General features: G+C 41.4%; 1 protein-coding gene across 1 annotated transcript; it reads left to right on the forward strand.

Moving 5' to 3' along the window:
• The first annotated feature begins 3,458 nt into the window (after positions 1–3,458).
• LOC143399548 (uncharacterized) lies at positions 3,459–19,876 on the forward strand. Its single transcript, XM_076856278.1, is given in 6 exon segments — positions 3,459–3,586; positions 9,251–9,303; positions 16,936–17,062; positions 17,336–17,396; positions 17,952–19,756; positions 19,759–19,876. Coding segments are annotated over 5 exon segments (2,070 nt in total). The 5' UTR covers positions 3,459–3,586; positions 9,251–9,255; the 3' UTR covers positions 19,788–19,876.
• The last annotated feature ends 3,895 nt before the right edge of the window (positions 19,877–23,771 follow it).

Raw genomic sequence — 23,771 nt, forward strand, 5'->3', positions numbered from 1 at the left:
CTACATTCACGAATATCACTGTTTTTAAAATATATTTTTATTTGTAGGTAGACACAATATATTTATTAATTTATATTTTTAATATTTTGTTTATATGCTGGTGGACCTTTATTTTAAAAATATTTATTTTTAGCTATTGGTGGGTACAATATTTTATTTTTACATGATGCTGAGGATCAAACCCATTGCTTCACACATGGTAGGGAGCATTCTACCTCTGAGCCACAACCTCAGCCTGGAGGACCTTTATTTTATTCATTTATTTATATGCATTGTTGAGAATCAAACCCAGTACCTCACACATGCTAGGCCTGTGTTCTACAACTGAGACACAACCCCAGCCTGCTTATTCATTTATTTTTATGTAGTGCTCAGTATTGAATCTAATGTCTTACATGTGAGGCAAGTGCTCTACCACAGAGCTACAGCCCCAGTCCAAATATCATTGTTTTGATAATAGACTTTGGGAAGCCATGTTACAAAGTAATAAATTCATTCACTCTTTATTAATGTATACATGATACAAAACCTAGGCTGGGCAGCCTGGCACATGTCTATAATCCCAGTGGCTCAGGGGCCTGAGGCAGGAGGATCTTAACCTCAGCAAAAGTGAGGTGCTAAGCAACCCAGTGAAACCCTGTCTCTAAATAGCATATAAAATAGGACTGGGGATATGGCTCAGTGGTCCAGTGCCCCTGAGTTTAATACCTGGTACCCCCTCCCCCAAAGAAGTGTGTCTGAGTTTGCTATTTGTATTTCACATTTGACTGTTTGAATATTGAACAACAAAGAGAAACTAATGAGAAGCTATATTGGAAGCATATGTGAAAATTTCTAAGGCATTCACATAAACTTGAGCACACACAACACAAACTCACTTAGCTCAGCAATGTTGCAGATGACAAGAGGAATACACACAGAAACAGAAGATTTTTACACTGGAAATGAACAATCTCAAAATGAGAACAAGAAGCAGTTCTATTCAAAATTGTATGAAACAAAAAATACTTGGAAATTAAATCTTACAACAGAAGAAGGTTAAGACCCATTGACCAGAAAGGTAAGACAGAAAGTTGAAAGTAATCAAGAAAGAGCTAAATAAATGGGAAGTAGCTAATATTCCCGCACAACAAAACTCAACAGTGTTAAGATCATGTTATTCCTTATTTACTGCATCCAACAGAATAAAACAAATATGACAGTATATCATTGTGCATCTTGGATCCAAAGGTCTTGAGTGCTTCTTGTCTTCCTAGTAGAACCCTCTTTCTCCATGAGCGCTAAGACTATGTTGCTGATGGAGGAGGAGATACAATGGGGAGGAGAACCAAGGTGCCCCAGCCAACAGCCAGTTCTCCCCAGAAGCAGAGCTTCCTGGTCAACACGTAGAACACAGGCCGGGTGGGCCCCACTGTGCCCAGATTGCTGACCAGTCACCCTTGAGTTGGTACCTTATGGAGTGATTTGTTCTGCAGTCAGAGCTACATGACACATAGACTCAGTGCAGATGGGAGGCCAGGATTCAACAACACATTCACTGGGAGTTACTGGCCAACAACAGGAAGCCAACAGGAACTGAGTTATCTTCCCCTTGTTTAAGGTTGGGTTTCCTATTAGATGGTGTTGAGTTACACAGGTATGCATATGAACATCTGTACATGTAATTAGTAGTCACAGGGCACTCTTCCTGTGAAGAGGAAACACACAACCACAGCCTGCAGATTAGAGCCAAGCTACTGACAGGGAAGGGATGTTCCCTCATTATCGCATAAAAGTAGGTGGATGTTATAGGTCCTTTTCTGCTGACAGATATCGGGGTCACAAACCTCACAGATTCACCTATGTGGCAGCCACAAAGATTAGGTTGGACTCCTGAGCACATGGAATGTGGCTGGTTTGCATTTGAGCTACTGAAAGAATACAGTATATTTTAAAGAAATAGTACCATAAAGACAATTAGTTAATTAATAGTAATTGAAGGGTTATGGAAATTAACATTCCTATGAGAGCTCACCAAGAAAAATGAAAAGAATGTGGTTTGGGAGGAGGGAGAGGAAATTATTAAACATTTACAATGGACACTGAGGGAAAAAACCAAAAATTCATCCCTTCTTGGGTTCTTCCCCAGCATTTCCACCAAAAGCAAACATTACCCCTGCTCAACCATAATTGGCCCTGAAGGAAGGAGGCAAATACTAAAATACTGGGGTCTGGACTTTTTATCCTTTCCCATTGCAGATGAGTCCTGGAAGGAGAAAAGCAAATAGTGAGGCTCTAGGTAACAATGGGTCCCAGAGATAAGCAGGGAACACCTAGTTGTGAGCTTTTCCCAGTGACAATAAGTTTTATACTTTTTACAACTGCATTCCTGAGTTAAAATTTTAGCTTGCACTACTAGGTCCCTGAGCAGCCAAACTGCATGTCTACAATCTCCAATGATTAATTCATCCTCATTGTAAACTATGAAACCCAAACTCCTGTAACCCTGGGGAGGCATTTCCATACCCAGAAAATGAGCCCTCCTATGCCTGATGGATTGACTTCCCTGCAGAATAAAGGAAAGTTGCTGACATTAAAGAGTTGCTGTCTCCTGCCTCAGTCATTTGTGGGCCATGCACTTACAGTAATACCTCATTGCATTGGTTGCATAGAAAAATAATTATATTTTACATATATTGCATTAAAGAAATCAACCATTTCACCTGTGACTCTCTCGAGTTTTGAATCTTTTTTTTTTTTTTTTTTTTTTTTTTTGCTGGGGATGGAACACAGGGCTTTGCCTTTGCTACAAAAGCACTCTACCACTCAGTTATGCCTGAACTACTTTACATGTTTCTTTTTTGTTTTTATGTGGCTTTCAGAAAGTTTAAAAATACATAACACAGGGCTGGGGATGTGGCTCAAGCGGTAGCGCGCTTGCCTGGTGTGCGGGCGGCCCGGGTTCGATCCTCAGCACCACATACAAAGATGTTGTGTCCGCCGAGAACTAAAAAATAAAATAAATATTAAAAAAAAATACATGACAATTAAACAGGGCCTGCCTTCCTTTCTATAGCTGGGGCTGAGCCGTCTAAAAGAACACAGGTGAGGAAGGTCATGCAATTTTAAATCGTAATATAATTCTCAAGTTACTCTCAATCGTGAACAGCACAGTTATTTGTACATATCGCTGACATTCGTTAGTCCTCTTCCCCGGATGCCTTCTACACCAGGATGAATATAAACGTTTCCCGCCAGGCTCAGGTCCCAGCTCGCCAAGGAAGCCCTGCCTGAAAAGGGCTGGGCCAAGAGCCTGTCATCTGGACTGTATCAGCCAACGAGGGTTAGAATAGCTGTCACTCAAGGCTGCTACAGTACCTGGAGGCGGAGCAGGAGAGGAACTGTCCAATCAGGTGCGCAGAGGAAGGTGAAGGGCGGGCTCTCGCAATCTCACGGCTTTTCCTTTCGCTTGCTGAGCTCTTTCCTGCGTTGCTCCTTTGTCCTCTTCTCCCGATCCCCGGGGACTCTGCGTAACCTGGGGCCCCGAGGAGTTCGGAAACCAGACGTCCCTAGAAAGGACGGCGGGTCACCCTGGAGCTTCCAAACGGTGAGTGTGGCCAGGACTGGCGGGATCCGGTGAGCACTTGCTTTGGCGACCAGAGTGCCACTGGTGGATGACCCTGGGCCCTATCCCTAGTCCCGCGGGGTGGGAAGTGCTTGGTGGCAGGTCCCCGAGGTCACCCTGCTGGCGGGTGGCCCTGGACCTTGTCCCCGTGGTCCCGCGGAGTGGGTTGGGTGGCTGGTCCCCGAGTTCAGCTGCAGAGGGTGACCCAGTCCTCTCTGGCTAATCGTCCTGGGTCTCTCTCTCAGGGCTGGTCCCTGCCCTCTTCCGTTCCCTGTTGGTGACCTCCCTGGGTCATATCTAGGCAGCACGCAGCCTGAGGCTCCCAGAGTGTGAGGTGAGCAGGGGAGGGTAACAGGGAATCTGGACTCAGGTGTGTTCTGTCAGTGAGAAGTTGGCCTTTGGGTCTGTCCCTGTTTTCTCCACAGAATTAACCTGTGCACCCTTCAACACATACTCCTAAATGTGCAAGAAGCTGGGTATGAAATCCATTTTCCATTGGGACCTTTGCTCCTACTAGAGTTGGCAGCAGAACCCTACAATTCCAGTTCCCTGCCTGCATTCCCAGATGGCAGCTGCACTTTCCAGGGCGCACTTTATATCGATTTGCTCCACAGCCTACTGTTCAAGTAGGCAGTGCTATCTTTTACCTTTTCTTTTTTCTTTTGGTTCCTGGGATTGAACTCTTGGGCACTTGGCCACTGAACCCCATCCCCAGCTCTATTTTGTATTTTATTTAGATATAGGGTCGCATTGAGTTGCTTAGTGTCTTGTGGTTGCTGAGGCTGGCTTTGAATTCGGGATCCTGCCTCCATCTCCCCAGGCACTGGGATTGCAGGCATGTGCCAGTAAACCTGACCAGATAGTGTTTTAATTGTGGTAGTTTCACCTTTTAATGAATAGCACTTTTAAAGATTTTCTTTTTCTTTTTTTTTTTTTTTATGTGGGCCAAGATTTCCCACGAGTGGAAAGCAAAGAGGAATTACCTGGAACTTGAGTTTTTGTGTTTATAAAGCACTTATGCATCTCTTCATCTTGCCCAGGTACAAACACCTGTGCAGAGTCTTTGAGCAGAGGTGTCCTTTGGATACCACACAGGGTCCTGTGTCTTCAGTCATTGTTCTGTCTTTTCCTGGGGCTGCTGCAATCCTATGTTTCAGTGTGCCTGCAGCACACAGGTGTCCTGTGTTCTGAAAGGTGCAGGCAATTTTAAGCTCTGAATCAGCTCCTCCTAGAGGACAGCCTGAGGTGTGGAGTGCAGCCTCTCAGGGGAGCAGCTGGAGACACCCAGGTCAGGCAGTGAGATGCTGGTGTTGAGGGAACATGACATATATAGTTCCTACCCTTTGGATGGGCTCAGAGCTGTGAAGGAAGAACAGTTATCCTAAAGAGCAGGGAAAACTGACCCCAGCAAGGTGGAGCAAAGCCCTACAAAGCTCTTCAGCAGCAGGAGGGAGGTGGGAGGATGTGCCTGGTGACAGAAGCCTGACCTGAAGCTGGTCAGTATCCAGTGGTGCTGCAGCTCCCCAGGTTTTTGCCTTGGAAAGACTGGCTCAGGTATTTTAGTGTCAGTTTTTCTATTAATTGTAAAATGTAATTTATTAGTAGGGTTGATTAGGAAATATTCCTAAAGGGTAAGAGAGAGAGATAATTCAAGGGGAAGGAAGAAGGCTAGAAACAGAAAACATTTTAGCAAACACTTGGTCCTATATTATTTTAGTTAAAAATTCTTAGGACTGTTTCTCTTCACCAGAGTGAGTTTACTTAGTTTCTCAGATGTCTTCTTTTATGTATTTATGTATTTATTTATTTATTTATGTGGGGGGCGTGTTCTACCAATTTAAAATAGAATTCCAGGGCTTTGCTTTTGGAATGTTATGTGGGAATAGAAAAAAGGGAAATCCTATGTTGCAGTGTGCCTGCAGTAGATATGAATGCATTCCCAGATGAAAGTGTGGTAGAGAACTTGGTTTCTTTCTTTCCTTTTTTTTTTTTTTTTTTTTTTTGTGGTGCTGGGGATTGAACCCATGTCTTTGTGCATTCGAGGCAGGCACTCTACCAAATGAGTTATATCCCTAGCCCAGAAGTTGGTTTCTTTTTTACAAAATTCAACCTCACAAGGGCTTGCTAACTTGCTGAGGTTGGATTTTAACTGGTGTTCCTTCTCTGTCATCCTCCAGAGTCACTGGGATTACAGGCCTGCACCACTGCACCTCTCTAGTTAAAATTTCTTATATATCTTTTTCTCTTTCCAGATGTGTTTTTTACTGGGGTTTTGGGGGTGGAAGAGTGGTTTAAAATAGAATTCCAGGACTTGGCTTTGGAAATGCTACCTGGAAAAGAAATAGGAAAGATCTTGTTTCAGTATGGTTGCAGAAAGTGAGTACATTTTCCCAGTACCTATGGTAGAAAAGTTGATTCATTCATTACAAAGATTCACCAAAACATCTGCTCTTGTATTTTGGAGGGGAGGGCAGCAAGGACAGGGCAAGATCAGATCCCAGGGCAGAGAATGTTTCACCACAAGTCAGCCTGATCTCAGGGGGGGGGGGGGGGTCAGGAAGAAGTGTATATACTGGCTCTAGCTGCCAGTGGGTCAGAGTTCAGGGTCCTGGATTAAGGAGAGAAACTTGAGTCAGTTTTGCTTAAAAAGTATTTTTCTGATCCCTGAAAATGAAATTCCTAATCACTTATGAGAAAAAAGAAGAGGGGAGGGATTTTCAGGATCAGTGTGTTTCTGCCATGGGCTAAAAAGGGAGCATCATTTGAGTCATAATGGGAAGGGAGTGTCTGTGCAGGAACTGCTCTAGCAGAATGCAGAGGAGGGGGATTTATTCAATCATAGATTTTTCACAGGAGTCCCTTTGGCACTTTCTTTTTCTTAAATATCTTTTCCATTTTGGCCAATCCTAAGTTGAGTCTTTTAAATTGAACATAAATGATGTGCTTTGTTAAAATCAAATCATTGAAGTTGAATAGGGGATGATAGGAGTCCCCAGTTTGTAGTTCTTTGCTCTCAGCAGGACTGTCCCTCCTGCCCTGCAGCTGACATCTACAATGGGGCAGTGTTGTGGAGCTGACCCTGAACTAGGGTTTGTGCTGACTGGTGGTGTCAGAATTGAACTTTTGAGTTACCAGTAGTTTTGGAGAATGGATTGGTGTTCATCAAACTCACATTGTAGGTGTCAGAAGTGGTTTCTTGGAAAAGGTCTCACAGGCCAGAACCTCCATGTACCTGCTGGTGGGTGCTTGGGTGTCAGTGAGAACTGAGGTCCTGCTGGAGGGAACATTCCACTCTAGGGAAAAGAGAACACGGTGACCTTCCAGAACCGAATGTCCCAGCTGCTCATGTTTTCCTCATTTCCTAGGAAAATCCACCTGAGCTGCATCTACTGTGAGAATAGTCCCCAAGCTTGGGGAAGAGTTAGTCACAAAGTGGAGATTCCTGGTGTACTGTGGGTGAGAGGGTGCTTCCCTGAGCTGGTTCCTGTTGTTTTCTTTATCAAATCTTGGTGCCATAAAATTCCACTTTGTTCCAAGAATGTAGGAAGTTCTTTTTTTTTTTTTTCCCCCCTCTTAGGTACTGGGGATTGAACTCAGGGACACTCAACCACTGAGATATCCGTGGCCCTTTTTTTGTGTTATTGTTGTTGTTGTTATTATTTAAATGTATAGACAGGGTCTCACCGAGTTGCTTATGCCTCCCTGTTGCTGAGCCTGGCTTTGAACTCATGGTCCTTCAGTCTCAGCATCCTAAGCCAGTGGGAAAAAAGTCATAGCCATGTCACCTGGTCAAGAATTTTATTCCTTCACTGAATGGAAGATTTTTATATTATGGATTAATATTTATTTGGGTGCAGAAATTTGATGTTGAAATATTATTTTAATGCTCAGTTTAGTAAGAATCTATACACCCATATATTCCTGTCCAAATAGGGATGGGTTGGCCCTGGGCAGGCTGCCCTCTCTCCCTGCTCTCTTCACCCTCTGCCTGGAGGTGAGTGCAGTGCCAATTCTGTCATTCCTTCCATTTTAACCAGCTGTGAGGAAGCAGAATTTTTCTTAGTTCTGTCTTATTGAGTTTTCAGTACCTTAATGTTACCATTAGTGCTCTATCAATGAAGTTCTATAATGTGCAATATGTGGTTTCTCTGCCTCATTTGATTAGACTCCTGTGCTGTCTGAGTCTTTGGGTCTCCCAGTTTCCTTCCCTGTTCCTGCTTCAGGAACTTCACTTGTTTCCAGTTTCATTTTTACATTTTTGACAATTTCATTCTATTTTTAAATTTGGTCCCCAAGTATGTACCCTTTATAATTTTGTACACATAGGGAAATTCTCAGGTTATTGATTATGGGTAAACTGCTGCAGTGTGAGGAGCAGCTGTCTCACCATTCATCCATTTACCCTCCTCCCTGTCTATCCTTTTTTACTTCCATGTGGCTATATATTGCTTTTCACTGACTACCATTAGTATGAACATTTTTCTGTGTATTTCCATGGTCTTTGAAATGGTTTTCAGTCATTTTCTCATGGAATTTATTTTTAGGTTATATTTTTATCTTTTAATTTTCCCTTCAAATGAATTTATTTCTCTTTGTAAAGACTGCAGACATCTGCCCTGAGGTAGGGTAGCCTTCTTGCCCCCTATTGCAGTTTGGTGGAAGAGCCTTCTTTTTATACATGTATCATTCTTTTTTTCCTTTGAATTTATCTTATTAAGTATATCTATAGAACAGGAAGCATGGTGGATTTTGAGAGATAAATTCTTAGGTGTCCCCTCCTGGACACAGGGAATGAGCCTTTCTGGGGCCACATTTCAGCAGTCAGAGTCTGGCTCCCAATATGGGAATGTGATTACCCCTTTGCAAGAGGGTATTTATTCTGAACTGTGAGTGAGGCAGGCTCTAACCTGACCTGGTTCAAATGTTTGCTTGTTCTTTCACTGAGTTATTTTGTAATTGTCATCTAATTAGTTTTTTATGCACTTAATACTTGTACTTCCTGATTGTCATTATTATTATTATTATTATTATTATTATTATTATTATTGTCTGAAAATGAGTTGACAGAGTAAAAGTGTGAGGAGGCTTTGCCCAAGAAGCCCTGGCCTTTTCCCAAGTGATTTATGCCTGGCTCCCTTCTTCCCAGTTAGGCCTGACCAGGCACACACCTTTTCTGAGGTCATGGTAGGCTGCCTTGGAACCAAGGCTGTAATTCCTCACATATGCCTGGTACTCTGTGCCCAGAAGAGCTTCCTAGCCAACAGAACCTGCTGTGGAAAGCCAGGCTCAGCTCTGCATAAGTGGAAATGTTCCCCTGGTGGGGCAGGTCCCCTTGCAGGGAGGAAGTCCTGCCTGAAAAGGGCTTTTGCCAATACCTTGTCTTCCTGGCCTATGTATCAGGAGTGTGATGCATCTCCTGTCAGTCAGGGCCCCAGAGTGTGCATATTTGTGTTGGGGAGAGACAGGGGGTCATGTGGAGCCTTGGCTAGTTAGCAGGCAGCTGGTGGGAGGGGGTGGCCTTCCACAGTCTCAGAAGCCTATATCTCTCACCCTGTGGAGCTCAGAATCCATCTCCAGGACTGTGTCTTCTCTGCTGTGTGAGGCCCAAGTGACTCTGGCTCACATTTGTCTCCCTGTGACCTGCAGGTGCTATGAGGTCCATAAGAAGGATGTCAGGTCTCCCCAGAAGGCGGAAAATGGTGAGTGTGGGGGGCAGGTCTGGTCAGGTGGGAGGTAGGCTTGTTACAAGTGGTGAACCAGCTGTGGCTGGCCTCTGGCCTCCCATTGTCATCTCTATAGTCAGCTAAGAGTACCTGAGTCAGATGCTGCTTTAGCTCAGCCCTTGATGGCCATGGTGTGGGCTGGTGCAGGTGGGTTCCCAGTGTGCTGCCGGGTCTGCAGCTACTTTGGCAGAACCCTCTCTGCCCAGCTGGACCCCAGCCCTAGGTTCTCAGTGTGAAGTGAAGGCAGCGGGTCTCAGGGGATCCTGCCTTAGGTGTGGGGCTCCTGGGTAGAAGATGCTGGTCTGAGGGATCTGTGTTTCTTCTCTCAAGGAGTCACCCTCCTTTCCCCCTCCTATGCCCTACCAGGGCTTTTGGTACATTCTTAATATTCCTGTCCTTTTCTCATATTTACAGATCTGACTCTCCCTCCAAGTTCACAGCATTTTCATCTCTTTTTGTGAATTTCCCATATGATGAAAGGAGAGAACAGTCACCTGGAACTTTACTGTTAAGAGAACTTGTGCCTGCCTCCCTATCTCTCTCTCTCTCTCTCTCTCTCTCTCTCTCTCTCTCTCTCTCTCTCTCTCTCTCTCTCTTCCTTCCCCAGGACTTGATACCTTATCAAATTGTGGAGAGGTTTCCTTTGGACCCCTCACAGGGTTCCATGTTTTCAGCCATTATATTGCCCCGCTTGGGGCTGTGTCAAGTCCTGTAGGCTGCACTGTGTCCTACAGGAAGCAGGCAATTTTAGGCCCTGGGTCAGCTCCTTCTAGAAGACATTGTGAAGTGTGTCATTCAGCTTGTGAGGGGAGCAGCTGGGGGCCCTTATGCTGAGGAATCTCTTAGAATAGGCCTCATCTAGACAGCTGCCTCCTAGAGACACTGTCTCCCCCAAGCCCTGTTCCCATTCCTTGGAGACAGGTGGACAGTGAGCCTGTGGATGCTGGTACTGAGGGGCCAGGTCAGCAGTGATTCCTGCCCTTGCATTCTCTCACAGTTGTGAAGGAGGAAAACTCTCCCAGAGCAAAAGGACCACCCACCCCAGTGCAGTGCTGTGCAAACCTGAAAGCCTCGTAGACTAGAGTCATGGTCAGGTCTCCTGGGAGGGTGATCATGGAGTGTTTCAGTGAGCAGGACCAGGTGTGAGATGTCCAGCTGGCAAGGACCTTACCTGCCCCTTGAGCCTGACACATCTGTGTTCCCTCAGCACCAGCCTTTTCTGTCACTTCAAATTCATCTGCTTACTTATCAGAGACCTAGGTATTCGTTAAATGTCAAATGTATTTATTCAGGGGTGAGGTAAAAAAAAAAAGAAAAGAAAAGAAAAGAAAGAAAGAAAGAAAAAGAAAAAAATACCTTCTATTTGATCATTGTTTTCATTGGACTTGTTTTAGGACTTTAAGAATAAAAGCTCCTAATAGGTTATGTTGTTATTCTCATTTCCTTTGTTGTGCTGAGTGTCTAACCCAGGGCAGTAGTTCTCATATATTCTCAAATTGTGCCCCCCCCCATTTGTATTAGTATATTAGTTATACGTGATATTAGGGTTTGTTTTATTTATTTATCTTTTTGCTGTCAGGGATTGTACTCAGAGGAACTTTACCACTGAGCCACATCCTGGGCCCTTTTTATATTTTATTTTTAGACCATCTCCCTGACTTGTTTAGGGCCTCACTACATTGCTGAGGCTGGCCCTCAAACTTGCATCCTCTGCCTCAGACTCCTCGGTTACTACTGTTACAGGTGTGTACCTCCTTGCCTGGCTAATGTTGGGTTTTATTTTTTACATAATGTGCAAGCATTAGGTTGGTGTAAGTTACTCCACTTCAGTCCCCAGTAATTTTCCTTTCTCTCCTACTTTCTTTCTGTTTCCTTACCTCTACTCACTAGACTTCCTACTATTATTTATCTATCTATATATATATATATATATATATATTTCAAATCTATGCTCTATTGATCAACATAATGGTGGAATTCATCATGATATGTCATCTATGTGCGTAGGATGATCTGTTCAACTCCACTCCAGTGTTCTCTCATTTCCTGTTTCCTCCCTTATCTCAGTCTCTGTCCTCTTCTTCACCTCCCTCTCTTCTATTTTCACAGGATCCTGCCTACCCCACTTTTGTCCTGATTTTGCTCTAGCTTCCACATATGGGAAAGAAAACATTCAGCATCTGAGTTTCTGGCTCTCACTTATTTTACTTAGTATGTTGTCTTCCAGTTTTACTCATTTTCATGCTAATGACATACTTTCATTTTTTATATCTGAGCAAAATCCCATTGTGTATGTGTACCTCAATTTCTTTATTCTTTTTTCTCTTGATGGCATCCTGGGCTGGCCTTGGATATGGGGAACTGTGGTGTGACTTTATCACTGTAGCATGTTGATGTTGCACAGTGTGCTCTGGGTGCTCCCTGCAGGATGGTACTGAGTCCCAGGGTTTGCAGTAAGGACTGAGGTGCGTCATGAAGTTATGTGAAATTTGAGGCTGTTCCAGGGTCACATTTGTTCTGCTTCATTTTCCCTGTTTCCATGTGGAGCAGCTCCACTGCTGTTTGGCTGTCCTTCTGCTCCCTGAGGCTGCTGTCATTTCTCTTCTACATGGTGTTTCAGGTACCATTACTGCACCCTTGATTACTGCTGACTTGAAGTGAGCTTTGTACTCATGAAGTGCTAGTCAGACTGCTGTTCTCATTTTCAAAGTCCTGTGGTATTCTGGGTCCCTCGTAATGTTGAATGACATTTTCAATTTCTAAAAAGGAATCATCACCCGGGATTCTGATGGGTTTAAATATAATTGGTAGATTCTTTGGAGTATCACCACCTTAATAACATTAAACCTTTAGTCCATGAGCATAGAATGGTATTTATTTGGATGTTGAGCTACTTCCACCAAGCATTACAGTTTAGAAAATAAGTTTTATAATTTTCTATTTGCTATTTATTGTGTATGTATTATATATTATTATTATATTGTTTTTTCCTCTATATTTACTTTTTGAGTGTCATTGTAAATGAAATTTTTAAGTTCCATTTCAGAATTTTATGAGTAAAAAGTTGATTTTTTTGATTATTAAATTTATGAGTTTTGTTTACTAATTTTTTCACTCCTGACCTTGGGAACACATCTTCCTCTTGGGTGCTTCCAGGTTTTGAAAATCACGAGTGCTGGTGTGCTGAACTTTGTAGGGCAGGATGTCATGTGGACCTACATTGTGAACTCATTTGGGTTTCCCCAACTTTGCGAAATGCCTTAGGGTCCAGGAGCCACCACTCTGACAAATGAGATAGGGTTGATCATTTCAGCCTGTGACAGTTGAGTGGCTGTGGGCCTGTGAGGAGGTTTGTGTGAAGCCTCTGTGTGTTAGAGCCCTAGGACTTCTCAGGTATCGATCTCCCCCATGTCGAAGGCTTTCTGGGAGGTAAAGCAGTGAAGAAACCCTGTCAGATGTCCTTATCCACTTGTAGTAGAGACTGTAGGGAGCAGGAAGCCAGAAACACAAGGCAAATGGGCACTGTGTCAGGCAGTCACTGTTGATGGGGTGAGAGGTGGTGAAGGGTGCAGAGGTGTCCCTCTCTCCTCCTGTCTTGGTGCCTGTGGCAGCTGTCTCAGCCCGTGAGTGGGTCTGCGTTTTTACCTTTCCCACCTTTATATGGTGGAGTCCTTGGTTTTGCCTCAGTATCTGGTGCTGTGTGAGTCAGCCCTGAGGTCTGGAATGCTGTGATTTTGTTCCTGGCTTCCCTGGGAGCCCCCTTCTTGCTGTGTTGTCTAGAAGTAGTGAGAGCAGGAATCCTTGACTTTTTTTTCTGTCATGGAGACAGGGTTTTGTTCTTCAGTGTAGCCTTAGGTTTTATAGATCCCTGTGGCTTTTTAGGGTTTTTCATTCTTTTCCTGGTATGTGCATGTTGATGTCATGATGATGGGTTTGATTTTTGTCAGCTGCTTTTTCTAGGTATCAAACCTTCTCCAGAATCATGATGCGACGGTGTTTTCTACATTTCTTTGGGGGTGCCATTTCACTTTGTTGGTGGTATCTGATAAAGGATAAAATTTTCAGTTTATTGTTGATTCGCTTTTAAATTGCACATGTGGATGAGGTGCAGTGAGCTAGTTGTACACCTGTTCCAGTGTGTCATGATAAGATTAGGGCTTTAGCCCTTCTGACCATTACATTTATCATTTCTGGGTGTCTGTGGACTACTCCCTCTGGTTTGTTATGAAATGCTTAGTGACATGTTGTGCACTACATGCTCTGGACACTCTACTATTCTGGAGAGCAGTCCTGCTGGCCCCTCCTGAGAGTATTTTAGTACCTGATACACAGTCTGCTCTTCCAGTCCTGCCCTGTCCCTTCTCCTCACTCTTCCTTTCCTCTGGTGACTATTTTTGTACTTTCTGTGACTTCAACTTGCAACTTCTCTGAGTGAGTTTGTACACACAGATGTCTCTCTCTGTGCCTGGCTTGTTCCACTCAGTGTGGTGTCCAAAGTTTCACTCTCATTGCTGCAAATGACACAACTAAAAGCCATTTGGTGAAATCAAGTTCATCTATTCTTTCATGAATGACATGGATGGAAAAATATCCCAGAAACCATTCCCAAATCCACTGTTGTGAGATTGTGCTCTGCATTGTCTTCTAAGAATGGATGAGGTTCACATCTTCAGGGCTTTGGTCCATGTGGATTTCATGTAGGTACGTGCCGTGAGGCGAGGGTCTGACTTCACACGTTGACGTGAACACACAGTTTCCCGGCCATTCATTTTCTTGAAGGTCCTGTTTGCTGTGCAACATTTTTTTCTTCTTTTTCTGCATGGGTCAGCAGTGCCCTGGTCCCCCATTTTATTGTTGTATATGTCTGCCTTTAAACCAGTGCTACTCTGTCTTTGTTAGTATAGTTGGAGGAGGATTTGAAAGCTGGAAATGTGGTGCTCTGCAGTTTATTTATTATTTTTTTTCTGTTGTTAATTTTCTTGTATTTCCATGTGAACATTAGAACAATACTTCTTACTTTTATGTAAAAAATGTCATTGCTATTTAGAAAGTGATTGAACTGATTTCATGGTTAATTTTGTGTAGATTACAATTCCATTTGCTTGCAAATACCAAATATCTTTACATGTATCATTTCCCTGAAGTAGTTTGTAGTTTCAGTTGTGTCAGATTTTGTGGATAATTTCTAAACCTTTTTGTTTGTATGTTTGTTTGTTAACGTGGTTTTCTGCTCCTGCTGCATGTCCTGTCTCTTTTCCATTTCAGTTGTGCATTTATTCATCTCACTATGCACCCACACCCTCTAATGTCCCATCTATTTGAGGCTACTTTTTAATACATTTTCATCTTTTAAATGCATTTGAATTTCTCATTCTTTGTTCTTGCTTACTCTTCTTATATAAAAATCTTTTTTTCTATTTCTCTAGAAAAAAACATTTTGAAACTGTTTTAGTTTTGTATATCACACCAGAATGTCTAATAAATTAACATGTGTCCAAGGAATAATGAAAATAATGCATTTTTTCTGTTTAATACCATTTTGTGTTGATTCATTTTTAAAATTGCATGTGAATGTTTCCGCTTCTCAACAATGCATTCTGTCATTAGTTAATTTTTTATATGAATTTCAAACCACTGAAAGCTTTCTTTTCTCTTCGTCCCTCTTATGGTTCATCTCTCTGCTAACTATAAAGAAAGGAACAAAGAAGGCTTGTGGGGAGCCATTCCAAACACACACACACACACACACACCTTTGAATCCTGATGCACCACGAGGATTCGAAAGATCACTGTAGTCTGGTGTGATAGTGGCATGACTGGTGATTCGGTCTTTTCCCTCATTCAGATAATAACGTGTGGCACTGGGAGTGGCCCTAGGAATAGGTTGCACTGTTCCCTTGTAATCCTACTTCTTGCCTCATTTGAATCGCTTCTTCCCATTAAAAGGGTTTAGCACCTGCTTCTCTCTCTTTCCATGGACTTCTAAGGTCAGAGGAGCCATGACAGGACCCAAAGGAAAAGGTATTTCTGTCTCTGATTATTTTGTGCAGCCCAGTTCACTAGACTGGGTGTTTTAGTCATGGAATACAACAGAGACTTACCCATATAATGCAGAGGCAAGAAAGAAGTGGCTGCTCCTCCTAGCACCATGTTTATTTATCTCCCAAGTTACATAGCTTATTGTTACCATGACTACATTATGATTTAGTCTTCCTTTAATCCCAAATGCTAACTAACTGACATAAGGTCCAGGTTAATATAAACACAGAACCCCTCTATGCTATCTGTGTCCAATAATATTATTTAAAGTTCTTTATTTATACTCAGGTGTCACTTAAACATTCTGGTAGTTTTTATTTAGGCTGCCTCACCATTGCACATACACCACAGTGTATTCACACGGTCCTAGAAGGAATGGCTGTTACATACTAGGCTGTCTCATGTAAGTGCTTTCTAGGGTTCAGCCCCACACAGCATTTCACTTAACAAGCTACCAAAATTGATCATGCATTAGGTTTGGTTGCACCACCGTCATTACAAACACTCCAATAATCCCTTTTCTATTGATAACCATTTATATGTAGCCCATTATTATCCATAAATATCATTGACCAAAACGTCATGTGGCACATGACTGTATATGATGTAAGACAACAATCTGCTCTCTAGAACATATTGACAGGTGTTACACCTTTCTTATTCTTATTGGGCTTGGACAAGTACCTTCCATTGATGACTAGGAGTTTGGCTTGTGAAATATCAGAAAAGTATTTGGCACTTTTCCCATTATATTTTGATATTAATTTGAAGATATTACAAGTTGTTTATTGATGATTGTTTTTATAATTAGTAGGTTACATTTGATCTGGAATAAAGCACCAATATATTCTAATTGGTTGTCTTGGTTGTAATCGCACAGGTTGAGCTCAATCCCCAGTTGCCATGTTGTGACCACCTCAATGAAATGCTGCCTATCATGAAAGCTCTTAGACTTTGTTTTCAGAGGGTTCTTTTTCTTTTTTTTTAATGGATTGGCGATCATTGATCGTGGAGGTTCTACATTGTATGAGTGGGACAAAATAATACAATTTCCAGAGTAAAGCAATCATTCAGCACCTACTATGTTGCTTACCTACACTGTCAAGCACTGTGACTCTGTATAAATGCTTAGTTTGGTGAGATCCTGTCCAAATCTTTACCTCCTTCTACCAGCTAAAGTACAACTTTGTCAGTAGGCCTTTCTCAGGATAGGTACTGACAGGAGAACTAAACTTAGGTCTCTTCTGCACATGATATAGTAAGGCTTCATTATTCTATGACATTCACCCTAAAAAGATCTTAGGGGTGACTCAGTAGCATGCCTGAACTAAAATTGAGAAGGAATTTTTTTTTTTTTTCCTCCTCTGCTGATGCTTTCCTGATAGTTCAGTTCTTATATTGGAATGCCTGGTTGGGGAATTGAGTGCAGACAGAGTACAAGTTTAACAACCAAATCATAGTCTGAGTATTTGGAGATCACAATTGTGAGAGTATCTCACATATTAAGAATAGAGGCCTCATGCTGACTTTCTGTCCTGGCCTGCACTACATTTTTGTGGGGTATTTTAGAATTCAGTGGTCTTCGAGGATGTGGCTGTGAAGTTCACCCAGGAGGAGTGGGCTTTGCTAGAACCTTCCCAGAAGAGTCTCCACAGAGATGTGATGCAGGAAGTCCTTAGAAACCTGGCTTCTATAGGTAAGGATGATGTTTCATTACATTATCAAGGATAGAGCACCTGGGAGGGGTTTTTTTTTTTCTTCATGAATTTGGAATGTGGGAAAGGGAGTACTTAGGGGAATAAATTGGGCCTAATGTCATTGCCCTCTACAGCATAAATACCATAATCCTTTTTTTCCCTCTTTTTAAATCTTTTTTAAATGGGTGCAGTATAGATGTCCAAATTGTAAATCCCGTAATGCATTCTGAAATCATGATGATTCTAATGACTTTTCTGGGACAACATTTCAGGAGACACATGGGAGGACCAGAACATGGAATATCAGAATACAAATACTGAGAGAGACGTAAGGTAATTTGTTCTCATATGAGGAAACCAAGTGCTTTGAGGGAATTCTAGCACATCCTACAATTCTACAAATAAGCAAGAAAAACAGGCATGAGATGAATTATTCTTTTTACACCAAAATGAACTTTAATGTAAGGTAATTGTTTACTGTTTTAAAAAATTATTGACTTGTTGACAATGTCAAAAAACTTCATTTATAATAGCACTGCTTTAGTAGCAGTTGTGGTGAAGCAGTCTTATAAAGTAATTGTTACATTGACTTTCAAAGAGCATACAGTATAGACATAACAGAAAACCCATACTTTCCCTGATATTGGTAATATAAGTCCAAAGCCTATTAATAAATGTGAAAGTATTAATGACCCAACCATAAATTGTGCTTATATTTTTTTTTACAGAAGTCATATGGTAGGCTCTGGAAAACTTTGAAAAGGTACTCTGTGTAAAAACCTTCAGTGAGATTCCAAATCTTAGTCTTAAAGGAACATTTCTGCTAGTCAGTTCATGTGAAAGCAATATGTGTGGACAGGTCTTCACATGTCACGTTTTCCTTAATAGGCCCATCTTATCTCACTCTGCAAACAAACCATATGAGAATGAGGAGTGTGGAAGAAAGCTATATAAATGTAAAGAGAAGAGAAAGTCCTCCATTTCTCTCACAAGTGTTCCATTCCACGTGTCAGAGCACACTGTAAATGGACCTAATGGAGGTCTGGCATTTGGAAGAGAGTTCAGTTGTTCCAGGTGTTTTCAAAAATATCAACCATCTCATACTGGAGAGCAGCCACCTGGGTGTAAGCAATGTGGAGGCGCCATTACTATTTCAAGTAACCTTCAAATGCATGTACAAACTCCTACTGGAGAGATGACTTACAGATGTAAACAATGTGGGAAAGCCTTCACTCATTCATATTCTCTTCAAATACATAAACAAACTCATACAAGAGAGAAGCTCTATGAATGTAATGAATGTGGTAAAGCCTTCAGTAAATTCTCCTACTTTCGAATACATAAACGAACTCACACTGGAGAGAAGCCCTATGAATGTAAACATTGTGGTAAAGTCTGCACATGTTCCTCTGAACTTCAAGTACATGAACGAATTCATATAGGAGAGAAGCCGTATGAATGTAAGCAGTGTGGTAAAGCCTTCACTCGGGCTTTTCACTTTCACTCACATAAAAGAACTCATACTGGAGAGAAGCCCTATGAATGTGAACACTGTGCAAAAGCCTTCTGTACGTCCTCTTCTCTTCATATACATATACGGATTCATACAAGAGAGAAGCCCTATGAATGTAAGCAGTGTGGGAAAGCCTTTCTTTCTTACAGTACACTTTGGAAGCATGAACAGATTCACACTGGGAAGAAGCCCCATGAATGTAAAGAATGTGATAAAGTTTTCGCTTCTTCTTATGAACTTCAAGTACATATAAGAACTCATACAGGAGAGAAGCCATATAAATGTAAGCAGTGTGGCAAAGCCTTCATTCGGTCATCTTGCCTTCATTCACATGAAAAAACTCATACTGGAGAGAAGCCCTATAAATGTAAACAATGTGCAAAAGCCTTCACTACATCCTCTAAACTTCAATTACATGAAAGAATTCATACTGGAGAGAGGCCCTATGAATGTGAACAATGTACAAAAGCCTTCATTTGTTCTTCTTCCCTTCGGATACATAAACGAACTCATACCGGAGAGAAACCCTATGAATGTAAGCAGTGCGGCAAAGCCTTTAGCTCACCTGGTACCCTTCGCGTACATAAAAGAACACATACTGGAGAGAAGCCCTATGAATGTAAACAATGTGGGAAAGCCTTCACTCGGTTATCTTACTGTCACTCTCATGAACGAATTCATACTGGAGAGAAGCCCCATGAATGTAAAGAATGTGGTAAACTCTTCACTTTTTCCTATGAACTTCAAGTACATAAAAGAACTCACACAGGAGAGAAGCCATATAAATGTAAGCAGTGTGGCAAAGCCTTCATTCGGTCATCTTGCCTTCATTCACATGAAAAAACTCATACTGGAGAGAAGCCCTATGAATGTAAACAATGTGCAAAATCCTTCACTACACCCTGTAAACTTCAAATGCATGAAAGAACTCATACTGGAGAGAGGCCCTATGAATGTGAACAATGTACAAAAGCCTTCACTTGTTCTTCTTCCCTTCGAACACATAAACGAACTCATACCGGAGAGAAGCCCTATGAATGTAAGCAGTGCGGCAAAGCCTTTAGCTCATCTGGTACCCTTCGAATACATGAAAGAACTCATACTGGAGAGAAGCCCTATGAATGTAAACAATGTGGGAAAGCCTTCGCTCGGTTATTTAACTGTCACTCACATGAACGAACTCATACTGGAGAGAGGCCCTATGGATGTAAACAGTGTGGTAAAGCCTTTTCTTCATCTAGTAAACTTCACAAGCATGAGCAAATTCACACTGGGGAGAAACTCTATGAATGTAAACAATGTAGTAAAATCTTCAATTGTTCCTCTGAACATCAAGTACATAAACAAACTCATATGGCAGAATGTAAACAGTGTGGAAAAGCCTTCACTACGTCCTCCAAACTTCAAATACATGAAAGAACTCATACTGGAGAGAAGCCCTATGAGTGTAAACAATGTACAAAAGCCTTCACTTCTTCCTCTTCTCTTCAGCAACATAAACGAATTCATACTGGAGAGAGGCCCTATGAATGTAAGCAGTGTGGTAAAGCCTTTACCCAGTTCTCCATCCTTCACTCACATAAGAGAACTCATACCGGAGAGAAGCCCTATGGATGTAAACAATGTGGGAAAGCCTTCTCTCAGTCCTCTACTCTTCACGCCCATGTACAAACTCATACTGGAGAGAAGCCGTATGAATGCAAAGAATGTGGTAAATCCTTCACTGCCTTCTCTTCCCTTCGAAAACATAAACAAATTCATACAGGAAGGAAGCCTTATGAATGTAAGCAATGTGGGAAAGCCTTTAGTTCAACTGGTACACTTCAAGCTCATGAAAGAAATCATACTGGGGAGAAGCCCTATGAATGCAAAGAATGTGGAAAAGCCTTCACTGCCTTATGTTACCTTCGAAAACATAAACAAATTCACACTGCAAATAAGCCCTATAAATGTAAGCAATGTGGCAAAGCCTTTATTTCATCTACTAAACTTCACAGACATGAAAGAACTCATACTAGGGAGAAGCCCTTTGAATGCAAAGAATGTGGAAAAGCCTTCTCTGCATTTTCTTACCTTCAAAAACACAAACAAACTCATACTGGAGAGAAACCCTATGAATGTAAGGAATGTGGCAAAGCCTTTAGTTTATCTAGTACCCTTCACAGACATGAAAGAACTCATACTGGGGAGAAGCCCTATGAATGTAAGCAGTGTGGCAAAGCCTTTAGTGCATCTGGTACCCTTCGCATACATGAAAGAACTCATACTGGGGAGAAGCCCTATGAGTGCCAAGAATGTGGAAAAGCCTTCACTGCCTTCTCTTACCTTCAAACACATAAACGCTCTCATACTGGAGAGAAGCCCTATGGATGTACAAAATGTGATAAAGTCTTCACTAGTTTGTTTAACCTTCAAATACATAAACGCTCTCATACTGGAGAGAAACCCTATGAATGTAAGCAATGTGGCAAAGCCTTTAGCTCATCTGGTACCCTTCGCACACATGAAAGAACTCATACTGGGGAGAAGCCTTATGAGTGCAAAGAATGTGGAAAAGCCTTCACTGTCTTCTCTTACCTTCATAAACATAAGCAAACTCATACTGGAGAGAAACCCTATGGATGTACAAAATGTGGTAAAGCCTTCACTAGGTTGTTTAACCTTCAAATACATAAACGATCTCATACTGGAGAGAAGCCATATGAGTGTACGCAATGTGGTAAAGCCTTTACTACTTTGTCTAGCCTTCAAATACATAAACGATCTCATACTGGAGAGAAGCCCTATAAATGTAAGAAGTGTGGCAAAGCCTTCACTTGGTTATCTAACCTTCATTCACATGAAAGAACTCATGCTAGAGAGAAGCCCTATGAATGTAAGCAGTGTGGGAAAGCCTTCACTCAGTCCTCTATTCTTCAGGCACATGAACAAATTCATATGGGAGGGAAGCCCTATGACTCTAAGCAGTGAAACAAAGCCTTCACTAAGTTGAGTTTTGTACACATGAAGGAATTCATGATAGAGAGAATCCGTATAAATGTAAACCATGTTGAAAAGCCTTCACTACTTTAACTACCATTCAAATACTTAATCAAAATCATACTGGAGAAAATCATGATCCGTGTGAACACTGTGGGAAAGCCTTTTGTTCATCCAGTTAACTTTGCTCACATGAACCAACTCATAGGAAAGAACTCTTATGAATGTAAACACTGTGTGAAAGACTTTGCTTCACCCGTTGAACTTCACTTCCATGAAAAAACTCATACTGGAAAGAATATTTACATGGGTATGTAAACATTGTGGTAAAAGCTTTAGATGTTCTGTTTATCTTCATGTGCCTGAGCAGACTCACACTGGAGAGTATCTATGAATGTAAATAATGTGTTAAAACCATCATGGTTGGGTTGTGGCTCGGTGGTAGAGCATTTGCCTGGCGTGTGTGAGGCACTGGGTTTGAGTCTCCTCACCACCTATAAATAAATGAATAAAATGAAGGTTCATCAACATCTAAAAAATTTTTAAAAATAAAAGAAAAATCTTCATGTTTTTTCCCCCTTTTCCTTCAAATACATGAACAATCTCAATGGAGAAAGGCCCCATGAGAATAAATGGTGTTGTAAAGCCTTCAGTGGTTTGAATTATCTTCGAAAACATGACAAAACTCATGCTGGGGAAAAACCTTGTGAATGTAAACAATGTGGGAAAGCCTCCACTTATTACAGTGGGCTTTGGACACATAAAAATATATTGGAGAAGAGCTCTGTGAATGTAATGATGTGGTAAAGCATTTACTAGTTGTGTATATCTTCATGTATATGAATGAACTTATTGGAGAGAGACCTCCAATAAGTACTTTTACCTCATGTAAACAATGTGGTACAACTTTTGCTCATTCTAATTCAGTTTGAAAACTCATAACAGAGAGAGACTGTATGAAAACAGTCTGGAAAAACTATCAGAATTGTCACTCTTTTTCAAGGGTATAAACACTCATACTGCAGAGAAAACATGTAAATGGAAGCAATGTAAAAAATGCTTCCTTATTCTTTTTTTTCTCTATATATGTTTGTTTTAGTTGTAGGGGGACACAATGTTTTTATGTTATTTATTTATTTTTATGTGGTGCTAAGGTAGAACCCAGGGCTTCACATGTTTTAGGTGAGTGCTCTACTGTTGAGCCATAACTCCTGCCCTCCTTTATTATCAGTTTCAAATTATAAACAGATTCATACTGGATAGAAGCCTAATGAGAGTCAACAATGTGAAAAAGCCTTCAATTAATCTTGCTATTTTCAAATATAAGAATGAACATTGTATATAAAAAGCAAATCCTTTATTTGTTGCAGTGACATTCAAAAAACATGAAATAACTTGTATTGGAACAAAGCTATATTAATGTAAACACCTTTGGTGCATTTCCTCTAATAATCGTTAAAGAAATGGTAATGTAGCAATGCTATTTGAATGCAAAAATTCTGGCAAATGATCCAATTTTCCTCGTCATCTTCAAGTGGAGGATTCACACTACAAAAACTCTGAACATTAACGACGTGGTAAATCATTTTTTCCTGTTGCTTTTAAAGCCATTTTACTCATAGTGGAAGAGAAACTCTCTAAATGTGTTATATTTACTTCTTATACATAGAAGGTAGTGGAACAAAGGAATGTGTGAAAATGTCCAATTTTATGGTTCCTTTGAAGGACATAAAACTGTTGCACAGGTTGAGAAACTCTGAACCAGAAATCTGATAGAGCCTTCACACATTCTAGTTTTATTTATGTTTCAGATTTCCATTTTACTCACAAAAATACCAGAGAAAATTCAACCTAATAGAGGGAAGATTTATTTTGGCTCATGGTCATATAATATTCAGTCTATCATCGACTGAACACCTTGCTTTAGGCCTGAGGTGAAACAGAACATAAAATGTGATGGTGTAGTAGAGAAGGACTTCTTACCTCATGGCAGCTGGGAAGGAGAGAGAGAGAGAGAGAGAGAGAGAGAGAGAGAGAGAGAGAGAGAGAGAGAATGAATGAATATGAATGATGTACATCACTAGTTGCCTAACAAGTTTTTATTGTGCAGACTGTAGTTGTGGCCTTTTTATTTTCAGTGCTTCTGCTTCACTTGATAGTGTAGTGTGCACTTGTGATAGGGTTCACATTATTTGTGCCTAATGTTCCAGGTACTG

The sequence above is a fragment of the Callospermophilus lateralis genome, chromosome 5 (genome assembly GCF_048772815.1).
Source record: "Callospermophilus lateralis isolate mCalLat2 chromosome 5, mCalLat2.hap1, whole genome shotgun sequence".
Taxonomy (NCBI): Eukaryota; Metazoa; Chordata; class Mammalia; order Rodentia; family Sciuridae; genus Callospermophilus; species Callospermophilus lateralis.